At 42.4% G+C, this 15,382-nt stretch overlaps 1 protein-coding gene across 2 annotated transcripts in view; it reads right to left on the reverse strand.

Moving 5' to 3' along the window:
- PANK1 (pantothenate kinase 1) overlaps positions 1-15,382 on the reverse strand; it is an 88,193-nt gene that overhangs the window by 10,013 nt on the left and 62,798 nt on the right. The window contains exons 3-5 of one of the 2 annotated variants that reach the window (XM_008049866.1): positions 12,820-13,073; positions 6,225-6,401; positions 5,618-5,741 (exon numbers count right to left, since the gene is read on the reverse strand). In XM_008049866.1, the coding sequence (XP_008048057.1) occupies positions 5,618-5,741; positions 6,225-6,401; positions 12,820-13,073 (555 nt within the window). The remainder of the gene's footprint in view (positions 1-5,617; positions 5,742-6,224; positions 6,402-12,819; positions 13,074-15,382) is intronic. The other variant, XM_008049867.2, reaches the window with a different exon arrangement.

Raw genomic sequence — 15,382 nt, forward strand, 5'->3', positions numbered from 1 at the left:
CCCAGATATTTCTTAAGTTTAAGACTGAGCTCAAGGCCAGGTATAGTGGCTCATGCCTATAATCCCAGCACTTTGGGAGGCCAAGGTGAGAGGATTGCCTAAGCCCATGGGTTCAAGACCAGTCTGGGCAACTTGGTAAGACCTCATCACTACAATAAAAATTAAAAAGTTAGCTGGGTGTGGTGGCATGGGCCTGTGGTTCCAGCTACTTGGAAGGTTGAGGTGGAAGGATCACCTGAACCCAGCTGGTTGAGGCTGCGGTGGCTGTTAGTGTGCCACCACACTCCAGCTTGGGCAACAGAGTGAGACTCCAACTCAAAAAAACAAAAAACAAAAAACAAAAAAACCTGAGCCCAGCCTATCCATCAGCTTGTCTGCTCACCACTCACTCATTCACTCAGTGAGTCACTTGCTATGGTTACTCATAGGCAAGAAAGTCTTTGAAGCTCGTATTATTTTCTGCTCAGTTTATCTAGAGTAATCAGGGTCTGAGAACATCAACTTTTAACTGTCTCAGGTTTTAAGAATGCATGTTCATAAATCCATTTGTCACTGAAAATTTTCCATGGGTAGAGTAATGGGAGTATTTTAATAAGTTTCCATTTAAAAAGTTTACTCTAGCTATAAATCACCCATACTAAGAGGTGGTAAAACACTCAAAGTAAGAAACTCAGATTAAAGAAGGAATTTAATTAAATTTAGGAGTTTTGCCCTAAATCCCTAAAACAGGAAGGACTTGCTCAAAGCCCAGTCTTGCATCTCCTAATAGAAAGCCACAAGGAGGTCAGGCGTGATGGCTCAAGCCTGTAATCCCAGCACTTTGGGAGCCCGAGGCGAGAGGATTGCCTGAGCCCAGTGGTTCAAGACCAGTCTTGGGCAACTTGGTGAGACCTTGTCTCCACAATAAATCAAAAAATTAGCCAGGCGTGGTGGCACATGCCTATAGTTCCAGCAACTTGGAAGGTTGAGGCAGAAGGATCGCCTGAGACCAGCAGGTCAAGACTGCAGTGGCCATGAGCGTGCCACTGCACTCAAGCCGGAGTGACAGAGTGAGACTCCGACTCAAAAAAAAGAAGAAAGCTACAAGGAGTAGAAGTGGCATGAAATGCTGCTGCACAGTCCATGTTTCAAATGAATTCCAGGCAGATCGAAGATACAAATGTTTACAAAAGGAAAAAAGAGGCTGGGCATGGTGGCTCACACCTATAATCCCAGCATTTTGGGAGGCTGAGGAGGGAGAATCACTTGAGCCCAGGAGTTTGAGACCAGTCTGGGGAAGATAGTGAGACCTTGTCTCTACAAAAAATAGAAAAAACAAAATTAGCTGGATGTGGAGGTGCATGCCTATAGTTCCAGCTGCTTGGGAGGCTGAGGTAGGAGGATTGTTTGAACCCGGGAGGTTGAGGCTGTAGTGCCATGGCACTCCAGCCTGAAAGACAGAGTGAGACCCTGTTTCAAAAAAAAGAAAGAAAAAAAGAGTCTAGAGGAAAAACATGGGAGAACATGTTTTAATCTTGAAGTAGAAAAGGCATAACACTCCATTTAAAGATTGACATATTGTCGGGCGCGGTGGCTCAAGCCTGTAAGTAATCCCAGCACTTTGGGAGGCCGAGGTGAGAGGATTGGCTGAGTCCAGGGGTTCGAGATCAGCCCAGGCAATTTGGCGAGACCTTGTCTCTACAATAAATTAAAAAATTAGCCAGGCATGGTGGCCCATGCCTATAGTTCCAGTTACTTGGAAGGCTGAGGCGGAAGGATTGGCTGAGCCCAGCAGGTCGATGGTGCGATGGCCATAAGAGTGCCACTGCACTCCAGCCTGGGTAACAGAGTGAGACTCCAACTCAAAATAAACAAATAAAAAAGATTGACCTATTTACTTAAAAATCAAACATTTATTCAGGGGGAAAACATCTCCACAAACAAATTCAAATGGGAGGCAATAAATAGAAAATATTCTCTGTACGTAAAACATAAAATAAATCTGTTACTTAATAGAGTACCTACAAATTAGTAGGGGGAAAAAAACAACCAGCAACCCAGTAGAGAAATGGATGAACAGTATTAATAATAGATTGTTCATATGTGTGCAAAGGTGAAAATAATGGCTATTAAATATATGAAAAATGCTTAACCTCACTTAGGAGAGAATGCAAATTAATTCAAAAATAAGGTATCTGACCTATGAGATTGAAAAAAATAAAAAAGTTTGATAACCCTCTGTGGAGAAAATTGTACTCTTATAACTCTTCCTGGTGGGAATATAAATTGGAACCAACTTTATGAAGAATATTTTATAAATTATAATCAACATCTTCTTTGACTCAGCAATTTCCCTTCTAGGAATTTATCCTACAGATATACTCACTATATGGATGAAAAATAGTATATGTGTATACATACGTGCATGTGTGTGTGTATATACACACTATATAAATAACTGCAGATTTTTATTTTTTTGAGTCAGGGTCTCACTGTAGCCCAGGCTGGAGTGTAGTGGCACAACCATGGCTCACTGCTGCCTCGACATCCTAGGCTCAGGTGATCCTTCTACCTCAGCCTTCTGAATAGCTGGAACTATAGGTGTTTGCCACCACACCTGGTTAATTTTTTTGTAAAGACAAGATCTCACTATATTGCCTAAACTGGTACTGCAGATTTTTAAATAGTAGCAAAAGACTAGAAAAACCTAAATATTACTAGGAAATTGATCAAACCAATAATAGCATGTCTATATGTTAAGATGCTATGTGGTCATTAAAAATAAAGCAGTTCTAAACCGGGCTTGGTGGCTCAGTCTGTAATCCCGTGCCTTTGGGAGGCTGAGATGAGTGGATTGCCTGAGCTCGTGGGTTTGAGACCCACCTGGGCAGCGAGACCTCATCTCTACAATAAATCAAAAAATCAGCCGGGCATGGTAGCGCATGCCTGTAATTCTGGCTACTTGGAAGGCTGAGGCGGAAGGATCGCCGGAGCTCAGCAGGTCGAGGCTGCTCTGGCCGGGAGCGGCCACTGCACTCCAGTCTGGGTGACAGAGTGAGACTCCAACTCAAAAAAACCCAAAAAAACAAACAAACAAAAAACAAAACAAAAAATAAAGCAGTTCTAAATATACTGATATGAACAATCTCAAGATGTGTTATTATGTAAAAAAGCAGTGCTTTCAGAGGTGGTTACTGAAGTATGCAGGGTAGACTGATATGTCTGGGAACTGCCTTTTAATATTTCAGCAAAAAAAAAAAAATACAAGGAGGGAGGAGGAGAGTGGAGCAGAGGGAGGAAGAAGAAGAAAACAGAAAGATAAAGCCTGTGTTGCAAAGTCTTGGCAATTGTAGACTCTGGGCTGAGGGAGATACAGGGGTTCTTCATATGTTCTCTCTCCTTTATGTATGTTACCAATTTTCTTAATAAAAAACTGATAAACAAAGCAAGATGTTGAATAGTATGCAGAGGGTGAATTGTGTGGTATGTGATTATATTTTAGTACATTTGTTATTTTTTAAAATGTTACATAGAGTTTGCTACCTAAAAACCTTGGCTTCTTCTAGTGAGGGTAACATTGAGAGAGAGAGGTGGAAATGTGACTCACTCCCCTGTACACCCTTCTGGCATCTTTAGAACTCTGTATTATGTGTTTGTATTATCTATTCCAAAATATAAACAAGAAAACTGAAAGTTGATGGGAAGCATTTCATTGCATTCCAAGAATCACAGCAAAAACATTTTAGATTCAGGAAATGTGGTGTCGCTCTATGAAATGGCTGGGATCAAAGATTCTCGAGTCAGTAACTCCAGAGAGCAAAACAAGATCTGAGGAACTCCGTGACTGCTCTCACAGGGAAACGCGATGCTGCCGTGGCTGGCATATCCATGGGAGTCTGTTTTGACTAGAAGCCCTCTGAAGGAGCCTTCACCATCTTTTTTTTTATTCATTTAGCTCCACGGAAACTAACTCTTGTTCAACCCAGTATATATCATGGCTACACTTTCAAATAGGCACTTTTACTATACTATAACAAAAAATAGACATTGAGATTGAAATCAAAAGTGAAAAATAAAATCAGTTTTCCTCCTGCAAAGGACACCTGTGAAAGACATACCAGCTCATTCCAGCCAGAGCACAAGAAGCCAGCTCTGTGGAAAGTAGGGCAGAGGGCATGGATTGCTCTATGCGGCAAGGGATGTTACCATCTAGATGACCTTTGAGAGCCCACAAGTACAGCCAGCTACACACATATTAGGCTTAGAACTTGTTTGCTACTTGGAAAAACTCCCTTTACAAGGTTAATGTCAAAAAATAAATTCTGTTACAATGAGTCCCATGACTGATGTGGACTTTGAAAAGGCACATTTCTGGAATGCTCTTTCATTTAAACTCAATCTGAATTTAAATTTCTTTTTTTGTTGTTTTGAGTTGGAGTCTCACTCTGTCACCCAGACTGGAGTGCAGTGGCCGCTCCCAGCCACTGCAGCCTCAACCTGCTGGGCTCCAGCAATCCTTCCACCTCAGCCTTCCAAGTAGCTGGAACTACAGTGAATTCAAATTTCATTTAAACTCCATCTGAATTTTTAAATTTCACTTAAACTCCATCTGAATTGAGGGCTTCTAAAATGTTATGTCCCTGATCTATAGACCAGTCTTATACTCTATTCAGTCACCCCAGAGCTCAAAGGCAGGGCCAGCACTCACCTGTCATAAAGCCTGCCTCATATTCTAACAGTCCACTATTCAACCCTTGAGGGTGCTTCTGAGTAACTATAATGTTTTATTTCTTAGTCTGAGTGATGTCTATACAGGGTGTGTGTGTGTGTGTGTGTGTGTGTGTGTGTGTGTGTGTGTGTGTAAATTAATCAAGATGTACACTTATAATTTGAGCCTCTTCTGTATATGTCATGTTCCTATTAAAAATTATACTTAAAAAAATCCCGCTACTAATCTATATGACTCTTTTTAATACTCTCCTAATTACCTGTTTTATGCCCCAACTTTTCTTTCTTGTCTTCCTAACACGCCTCAGTGAGAAGGGAGTTGTTTACTTTACACACCTTGTATTTCAGAAAAGGATTCCATTTTTTCCAAAGGAATTTTGCAATGTTGCAAAACATGTGAACAAAGCTTTGTCTGTCACCAACTCCACCCCTTCTTGTGCCCGGGGCTCTGGCTGGCCTCAGCTGTAGCAAGCTCTCTGTGCTTTGATAGCCCTGTACAATGCTGCTTGAACTCCATGCCACAAGGCAACACTGTAAAGAAGCTGAAAGCAGAGAGAATATCGAATATTGCAAGTGTAGCGTTTTACCCATAATTACTTGCAAGGCTGCTCCTCACATTTCAGTGGGCACATGGCAATAATGATGGTCAGGGAGACTATGACATGGGTTGTGATTGTATCATGTTTCCACAGTGGGCTGTTTACTACTTTTTTCCATCAAGTGTCTTGTCAAAAATAAAGCACATACTCCTCCCACCTCCCCAACACACAACCCTCCTGTTCTTAAAATGCGACTATAAAAAGGGCAGGTTTCCCAAGGGTACACGGTTTTGTACGAATCAATAGGTATTGCACTGCCAAGATGATGCGTATGAATGACACATGGCTTTCCCGGCTGAGTAAGGCCTTACCTCATTCAACGCACACATCCGAGCAATGGAGCCAATGTTGTTGGTGATGGTGACCAATGTGGCCCGGGCGAGGTCTTCCTTGCTGATGGAATCTCGTTTTTCTTTACTCATCATGTTGCCAAAGCTATGTTGGAAATATTAGCGAGAGTGTTCAAATCATCCTCAGGCAGTGCCCATGCTTCCACCAAGGTACTGTGGAAAGCTCTAGGAATAACTCAAATGACCTGATTTTGTTACTATGGTTTATAAGCATACAGGAGTACAGTATGAATGGCTGGCTGCCCTTTTCTTAATAGGGACAAAGTAGCATGTCTATTAATGGGGGGGGGATTTAATGCCTTTGGATATCTGGGCAAGAATGGAGCAAGGGAAACTGTTGCAGTTTTCCAGAACCTTCTTTCAAAGTTGCCTTATTTTAAGCTCAAGCATCAAGAGCTAAACATCTCAGTACTTCATCAAGGAGAGGAGATCAAGTCTAAGCTCCAATATGAGAGATAATTGCACCAGGCTGGTGGGTTGGCATTTTAAAACATAACTCAGTGAATGGCCAGGGTGGTGAAGCTGCCTTGTGTTTAATCACTACTGCTGTTAGCTACTTAGTCTCTACCTTGATGCTACAGCAGATCCTTGAAGGCCAAATCGTTCATAGTCTCCTCCGTAAATGTCCTTCACCAGCTTATCAACATTGGTGCTGTCGCCTTTAGCTGCCATTTCCAGAGCTTCTTCAAAGGTCTCACAACCAGTCAGCAAGCAACATAGGCCTAGGAATGTTCCACCTCCAAGACTGAAGGAACAATAAGGTTTATTTTTAAATTTTGCTTTAAGATATGCCCATCCAAGTCCCCAACTACATCAAGACTATTCATCTGGGTTAATAAAAACAGAAAAAAAACAAAAAGGCACTTGAATTGAAGTGCTAGGGTGCAAGAGAGCTTTAAGGTAGACTGGATACGAAAAAAGGGCAGACTGAAAATAAACATCAAGGAAAATTTGCCCCTAAATTTGAGAACAAAGCCAGAGAAAGACTCTCACTGATTTCTGTTGTGAGACCTTCAACTAGCCACTAACTTAAGGGCTTTCTTCAGCCTTTCCACTTATGAAATGAGGCCAAATAGTGATCTCTTCCATTTGAATGGTCTGAAAGCAGCAAATAACCAAGAAATGATTCCTATTTAAAAACCATACGTAGGTGAATACAAATGCTTAAAAAAAGAGCTTGTGTGTACATAAAGCATTGTTCACAGCTATGAAGCTAAACCTTCTGAGGACAAAACTGACCTTAGGATTCCACCAGGAGCAGCCAGCCCAAAAGGTATCTTTCACCTGACCTCACCTTGCTAGCAGAAATAATCTCACTTAGCCTCCTTGAAAATTTCTAGAAGGAATCCACTGATCTGTCTGATATGGAATTTTTTTAAAGTAGACTTGGAGAGGGTTTTTAATATTGTACTTTCTACCCAATAGTAAAAAATAATAACAAAGGTCATAAAATGGTTCCAATACTTGAGCTACATTCTAAAAGCTTTAAATTATTTGGGAGTAAAGTTCTTCTAAAAGAGTCTTTTTAGACAAAATTAGAAACTACGAATAAACTCAATTGTTATTAATCTCAAAGTTACCTAATAGCAAGGAGATTCAGAATAAAGCTATCTCCTGTGAACACCTGGCAGGAAAAGAAGCACTGATTCCTAAAGTTAATGGACATAGGTTTTCCTCTTTATTTACCATATAAAAGAGAGTAAATATTGCTGAGCTGCTCTCATCAATCTGTTTTGAGTTCTGAGAACTCAATCTGTGTTTATGCAGCTGGTTTTAATTCTAAGAGAAAAAAATCAAATTGGGATTAAGGTTATGTTTAACTTAAATTTGAAAAAAAATTATGGTAAATGATAATTACTATCAATAACTACTAATAAAAGATACCAGATTGTAGACAAGAACCATAGTTCTTTAAGTTGCATCTAAAGTGAAATTGTGGGACATGTGTGGTGACTCACGCTATAATCCCAACACTTTGGGAGGCTGAGGCAGGACTGCTTGAGCCCAGGTGTTCGAGACCAGCTTGGGCAACATAGCAAGATCTCGTCTCTTTCTCTCTCTCTTTTTTTTTTAGTTGGAGTCTCACTTTGTCACCCAGGCTGGAGTGCAGTGGCACACTCACAACCACCGCAGCCTCTACCTACTGGGCTCAGGTGATCCTTCCACCTCAAACTTCCAAGTAGCTGGAACTACAGGCATGCACCACCATGTCTGGCTAATTTTTTTGATTTATTGAAGAGATGAGGTCTCGCCAAGTTGCCCAGGTTGGTCCTGAACCCCTGTGCTCGGGCAATCCTCTCACCTTGGCCTCCCAAAGTGGTGGGATTATGGGTGTGAGCCACCAAGCCCAGCTGAGACCTCGTCTCTTAAAAATTAAGTTAAGGCCAGGCATGGTGGCTCAAGCCTGTAATCCCAGCACTTTGGGAGGCCAAGGTGAGAGGACTGCCTAAACTCAAGGGGTTGAGACCAGCCTGGGCAACTTGGTGAGATCTTGTCTCGTAAAAAAAAAAAAAAAATTAAATTAAATTAAAATAAAATAAGATAGAAAAAAAATTAAGTGAAAAAATAAAGTAAAACTGTGTAATAATCTTAAACACTGTGATACAGTGTTGTATATGTGTATACACATATACACTTGACTAAAATTATGGGTTCTCATGAAAAATTCTGTAGTTAGGTACCACCAGTATCAGCTACCCAAATGGTAGGTGCAGTGCCACAATGAAACAAAGATCTCCATGTACTTTATAACCTGGACAACTCAGTCATAGCAGAAATTTTGGATTTCCTCTAAGAAGGTTCATCTTTACTTACATGTAACATGGTGTGTCATGCTACGTTGTTGGTTTCAGCCTCTGCTACCAAGCTAGTGTGGGAAAGCTAGTTTTTTGGTTTATGTGCCATCTGGATTGGTCTTTTTTTTTTCCTCTCCATATATTTTCTAGCTCCTAAATCCCTTTCATCCACACTAATAACCTTTCTGTGAACATTAGCGATTCATATTAATCAAAGCATTCAACAACCCACTCCAAAGGTAGGCAACTGAAGACATCGGCTGACTTAGAAAGAAGGTAACTCAACTGATATGTTGGTATAAGTGAAAAAGGGAATGTGTCTCAGATAGCTGGAAAATGACAGGTGACCCCAGGTACGGAGTCGGAGCACAATGGGAAAAGCAAGCATGCATTTGCAGAGCGGGCACACTGCAGGGCAGAGGAAAAAACGCATGGTCGCAGATGAGCCCAAAGTCTCTCAGCACTTTCATAATAGCCTCAACCTGCTAACTATTATTTAATCAAGTGACTTCCTTGCTCACAATCAGATGCATCTGTTTATTGTGGCAGACACAGTAAAACCCTCGGTATATCAGAGACAAAAACATTGCTAGAAAAAGCAACTGACTATATCATCATTTAAAAACAAAACAAAACAAAACAAAGAAACAACATCGTAGTAAGGGGTTTTCAGAAGAAGTAGAAGAAACCTTCAATTACTGAGCGTTTGTGTTCTTAAAATGGATTCCAAAATGGTGTACTGAGATGCAGCTACCTTTACCAAAGTTTCAAAATTCTTACATTCCTCTTAATGAACTGCACATTCTAACAGTCAGCTGTACGATTTTTTCTATTGACTTCTTTAATAAAATTGGAGTTGTGTCACTAGAAAAAAAATACTGCTACCTAATCTAGGATGCAATAAAATTACACAGAAACCTAAAACGAACCCTCCAAAACCAGGTTTAAAAGAAAACTGATATCCTGTAATGATATGGCTTCTTAAAAATAAAAGCATTGGCTAGGCGCGGTGGCTCACGCCTGTAATCAAGCACTTTGGGAGGCTGAGGCATGAGGATCGCTTGAGTTCAAGAGTTCGAGACCAACCTAGACAACACAGGGAGACCTCGTCTCTACAAAAAAAAAAAATTTTAAAATTAGCCAAGTGTGGTGACACGTGCTTATAGTCCCGGCTACCTCAGAGGCTGAGATGGAAAGATCGCCTGAGCCCAGGAGGTCGAAGCTGCAGTGAGCTGTGATCATGCCACCGCACTCCAACCTGGTGACAGAGTGAGAACCTGACTCAAAATAAATAAATAAAATGCTTAATGGGAAAAATCAGTTATAACACAGTAACAAAAAAACTTGAGTTACAGCTAGCAGCTCACAACAAGAATAGCAAAACTTAAAGCTTAAGCCATGTGTTTAGATCAGTGATTTCCAAAGTGTATTCTACATGCTGACGTTCACTGCTAGCCATAATAGTTTATGTCAGAGGTTTCCTAACTTGAATTAAAAGAAACCTTTGGCAAAACAACTCTGAAAGGATAAGGACTAGGGCCCCACAGACTCGATATTTCATTTACCTCCCCTACCTGTGAGAACCCCTGAAAGAAACCCCTGTCTCCTGTAGCACCTTTCCAAAATGATTGATTGAAGAGCAAGCTTATAGGGAAGCTTGAGAATTGGTCAATATTGGTTGAGGACTGGTCATTCATGGGCGTTTCTCAATAATTGAAGCTTATAGACATTGTTACATGGATTAGCAGCTATTCAAGATGACTCAAGTCCCTGGAGGTTACAAGTTTGAGAAAGCATTCCTGGGATGTCACTCATGAAGGTGTGACGGGTTCATCAACAAAATTGTACATGTCTCAAAGTGTGAAGCATGTTTTGCTTTTTGTTACCTGGGGACTAGCTTTACCACTTCAATTACTCCTTCTGGGAGGAAGCCTGTATCTTCTTAAATCTTGTACTTGTATCTGGAGATCACTCTCTCAAGTAAAACCAGCTCAGATGAAATAGTCATGTGCCTGAGACTCCTGATAGTCCCAACGAGGCTGTGGGGTCTGTTCTGACTCTGATGTTCTGATATGAGCTTCTGTATCCTCAGTGAGAAAATATACATCTTGTAGCAATAAACTCACACCACAAAGCCAGTACTTTGAACACTAGCAGGCTTCAGTCAGAACGCGTGCACACACGTGAGGGTACAGGTCAGGGTTTCTCAACAGCAGCACTATTGACATTTGAGGCTTGATCATTTTTTGTTGCCCTATATATTGTAGGAATTTAGCAGCATCCTTGGCTTCTACCCCTAGATGCCAGAAGCACCCCCACTTCTAGTTGTAACAACCAAAAATATGTCTGTGGATTCTGTCAAACATTCCCTGGTGGGAAGGGGGAGAGTTGTTAATCTTCCCCTTCCCATTGGGGAACCACTGACATATCTCTTTTTTTTTGAATCTCTTTTCTGTTGGCCAGGCTGGAGTGCAGTGGCACATTCACGGCCACCACAGCCTCGACCTGCTAGGTTCAGATGATCCTTCCACCTCTGCCTTCCAAGTAGCTGGAAACTCAGGTGTGTGCCACCATGCTCGGCTAATTTTTTGACTTATTGTAGAGACAAGGTCTCACTATGTTGCTGGTCTTGAACCCAATCCTCTCGCCTCAGTCTTCCAAAGTGCTAGGATTATAAGCATGAGCCACATGTCCGGCTGAACCACTGACCTATTACAAGTCACGGAAATGCATTGGAAGAACAGTGCTCTCCTAATGGGTAAGAAGTTAGTCCCGCAGAATTTCAGTACTGAAAAAGCTTGTAAAAAACAATCTAAGCCGGGCTCAGTGGCTCAGCCTGTAATCCCACGCCTTTGGGAGGCTGAGGTAAGTGGATTGCCTGAGCCCGCGGGTTCGAGACCCGCCTGGGCAGCGAGACCTCATCTCTACAATAAATCAAAAATCACCCAGGCGTGGTAGCGCGCGCCTGTAGTTCCAGCTACTTGGAAGGCTGAGGCGGAAGGATCGCTGGAGCCCAGCAGGTCGAGGCTGCGGTGGCCAGGAGCGGCCACTGCACTCCAGTCTGGGCGACAAAGTGAGACTCCAACTCAAACAAAAAAAAAAAACAACAATCTAAGAAACAGCCCCTTCTTGGCAGGAATCAGAATAATGAGACCCAGGGAAACACGTGATATCTTCATCTATCAAAAACACTGGTTTCGACATCAAGATCAAATAGTTTCAACATCATAGGTAAAAGCACATTCTACATCGCATTAGTTCCTTAAGGTATTCCTCCAAACACTGTCAGTGGTCCAATAAGTTAGAGAAACATTTCACAGCAAATTCTCCTCTTAAAGAAAAACTTGCTTAGCTTTGTTTACGTTGGGATGTATCAAAGATACCCGACCCAGATTCTTCCCCCATGTCAATCCCCATGAACAGGAAGCTGAGCCCATTTGCCCTTGCATGGACCTTGGGGCGTGTGCACTAAAAAACAAAGCCCTCTGCCCCACTGGGACTGCAGGGCTATCTTCCTATCCACTGTACTCTAAAACTCCCTAGGAGATGTGCTGACTATTCCAGTTTCAGCTGGAGTATTTACCTGAAGGTTAAAAAAAAAAATTCTTTGTAAACCCAGTTTGGTTTGCTGGTTGGAGTGGCATATTATCTCAAGCAATTCATCTGTGCTGGGCATGAAGGAGGTTTCAAACGAGGGTTTCTTCTGAAACCCTCTCTGACCATCCCAAGTATCCTTCCACCTGAATTCTATTGTGTTTATTGTCCCTGCTATCCATTTGGCCCTTCATAGATACTGTCTTGTTGGCAACTTTCTGATGTGTGTAACCATTTTCCCCTCAACTTGAAAACAATTTCTGTCAGGACAAGGACTACGTTTTATTAACCTTTATATAAATTCTCTACTTACTACTTTAAATTCAATAAATCCTTTTGGGATGGCTGAGAAGGCCAAGATATTTCTTTTAAAAATGTATCCAGGCCATGCATGGTGCCTCATGCCTATAATCCCAGCACTTTGGGAGGCCGAGGTGAGAAAACTGCCTGAGCCCATGGGTTCAAGACCAGCCTGGGCAACTTGGCAAGACTTCATCTCTACAGTAAACCAAAAAATTAGCTGGGCGTGGCAGCATGTGCCTGTAGTTCCAGCTACTTGGAAGGCTGAGGCGGAAGGATCGCTTGAACCCAGAAGGTCAAGGTTGCAGTGGCCGTGAGCGTGCCACTGCACTCCAGCCTGGGCGACAGAGTGAGACTACAACTCAAAAAAAAAAAAAAGTATCCAATGTAAATGGCCTTTTACTATTAACTGGTCCCCAAGAAAGAGGCCTGTGTTCAAGCACAAAAAGGTTCTTTTAGTGGAAACATGTTTACCTGGTCCCTGTAACTCTTTTGTAGTTGTCCTTGGAGTACACAGCTAGAATGCTGACACCTGAGCCCATGTTAACCAGCAACATAGGGTATGGGTTATCAAGGCAGTACGGCTTTTTTTGACACAATTCAGGATTTGTAGGGTTTTCAAAATAGTAACATTCCGGCTTGCCGTTGAAGCCAACGGAGTCGACGTAAAGCAGGCCCTGAATCAGACAGTCCAGTTCATCCAGTTTATGCAGCTGCAGGTCAGCAATCTGAAAGAAAACAAAACCTTGTGAGACAGGCGACCCCCTCTGGGGAGGCCCCAAGAGGCCTTAGCTGGATTTAAGATTTGGTGATTCACATGAAAAGCATGGAAACACCTGTGAAAAAACAAGTTATGAAATCTCGCTGATATTCAGTCACTCACTGGAAAAGTAGCCTTTGCCAGAATTCACACCTGCCAAAGCACATGCCAAAAACAGGTGCTTGCCTGGTTGCTGGGAAAGTATTCATCAACATTTGTAGTGGTTTAATTGGCGGCCCCTGAAAGGTACGTCCGTGTCCTAACTCTCAGAACCTGCAAATATGACTTTATTTGGAAAAAAGGTCTTTGCAGATGTGATTAAGTTAAGGATCTAGAGATGAGGTGATTATCCTGGATTATCAGGTTGGGCCCTAAATTCAATGACAAGCACACACAGGAGAGATTTGAAAAACACGGAGAAGACACAGAGGGAAGATTTGAAAGACACAGAGAAGACAGGGAGGAAGGATTTGAAAGACACAGAGAAGACACAAAAAGATCTGAAAGACATAGAGGGAAGATTAGAAAGGCACAGGGAAGACACAGAGGGAAGATTAGAAAGACACAGAGAAGACACAGAGGGAAGATTTGAAAGACACAGAGAAGACACAGAGGGAAGATCTGAAAGACACTAACATTGAAGTTAAGAGATGGAAGTGCTGTACCACAAGCCAAAGAATTCCAATAACCGCCAGAAGCTGGAAGCGGCAGGGAATAAAATCTCCCCAAAAGCCTCTGAAGGAAGTGTGACCTCGCCAATGCTTTAATTTCAAACTTCTAGCCCCTAAAACTATGTGTGAATAAATTGGTTGGTTTAATCATTAAGTTTGTGGTGATTTATTACAGCAGCCACAGGAATCTATACAGGATGTCATGGGGGGGGAGGGATGACGCTCCCACAGGGTGAGCAGAGTGAGAATAACCAGAAAGCAACAAAATCTCACACTTCCTTGGCAGGGTATGAGACCTGAGAGACTGGGAAATGGAGAAAAGCTCCTTTGAATGCACAAAGCCCAACTACCCTTTTCCCAGGTTTGGGCTCTGGAGTTAGATCTGGCTTGCAATTCTAGTTCTAAAATTTACTTAGCCGGGAGCAGTGGCTCAGGCCTGTAATCCCAGCAATTTGGGAGGCAGAGGCGAGAGGATTGCCTAAACTCAGGGGTTTAAGACCAGCCTGGGCAACTTGGCAAGACCTTGTCTCTGCAATAAATTAAAACAAAATTAGCCAGGCATGGTTAATGGTGGTGCGTGCCTGTGGTTCCAGCTGCTTGGAAGGCTGAGGTGGAAGAATCATCTGAGCCCAGCAGGTCAAGGATGCAGTGGCCAAGAGTGTGCTAATGCACTCTAGCCTGGGCAACAGTGAGACTACGACTCAAAAAAAAAACGAGAGCTGGGCTTGGTGGCTGAGCCTGTAATCCCGCGCCTTGGGAGGCCGAGGTGAGTGAATTGCCTGAGCCCGCGGGTTTGAGACCCGCCTGGGCAACTTGGCAAGACCCCATCTCTACAATAAATAAAAAAAAATGAGCTGGGCGTGGTAGCGCGCACCTGTAGTTCCAGCTCCTTGGAAGGCTGAGGCGGAACGATCGCCAGAGCCCAGCAGGTAGAGGCTGCGGTGGCTGGGAGCAGCCACTGCACTCCAGTCTGGGCGACAGAGTGAGACACCAACTCAAAAAACAAAACAAAACAAAAAACAGAAAAAAAAAACCAAAAAAAACAAATTTACTTAACAAAAAGGTTGAAGACAAGTTGCTTAACTTCTCAAACCTCAGTTTCCCCATCTGTAAAATGAGGATAATAATAATAATAATAATACTCACTGCATCGTGTTGCTGTGAAGATTATGCAATCTTCTTATCATGTATAATAATAAATGTAAAATGCTTATGAAAGGCTTAGCAAGTACAAAGTGCTCAAGAAATGGATCTTTTGTTAACCAGGAGGTAATAACTTTCCCTGTTCCATTTAATAAATGTGTATTAAACAATTATTGTGGGCAGGCCTTTGAGCATCGTGCTCAGGGGCACCTGATGAACCAGAAAACAAGCCAGAACTCTGGACTGGCCCTAGAGTGTCTTTTCATGTCCCTCTAAGACAAAAATTCCCACTCTTCTAAACAACAACCAAAAGTTTAACCATCATCAACATGAAACCAAACCAATGAAGGAAGATAATTTAAAAGGTCTAACTCAGCCGGGCTCGGTGGCTCAGCCTGTAATCCCGCGCCTTTGGGAGGCTGAGGTGAGTGGATTGCCTGAGCCCGCGGGTTCGAGACCCGCA

Source organism: Carlito syrichta, unplaced genomic scaffold, assembly GCF_000164805.1.
Source record: "Carlito syrichta isolate Samal-C Ts95f unplaced genomic scaffold, Tarsius_syrichta-2.0.1 Scaffold138552, whole genome shotgun sequence".
NCBI classification, from domain to species: Eukaryota; Metazoa; Chordata; class Mammalia; order Primates; family Tarsiidae; genus Carlito; species Carlito syrichta.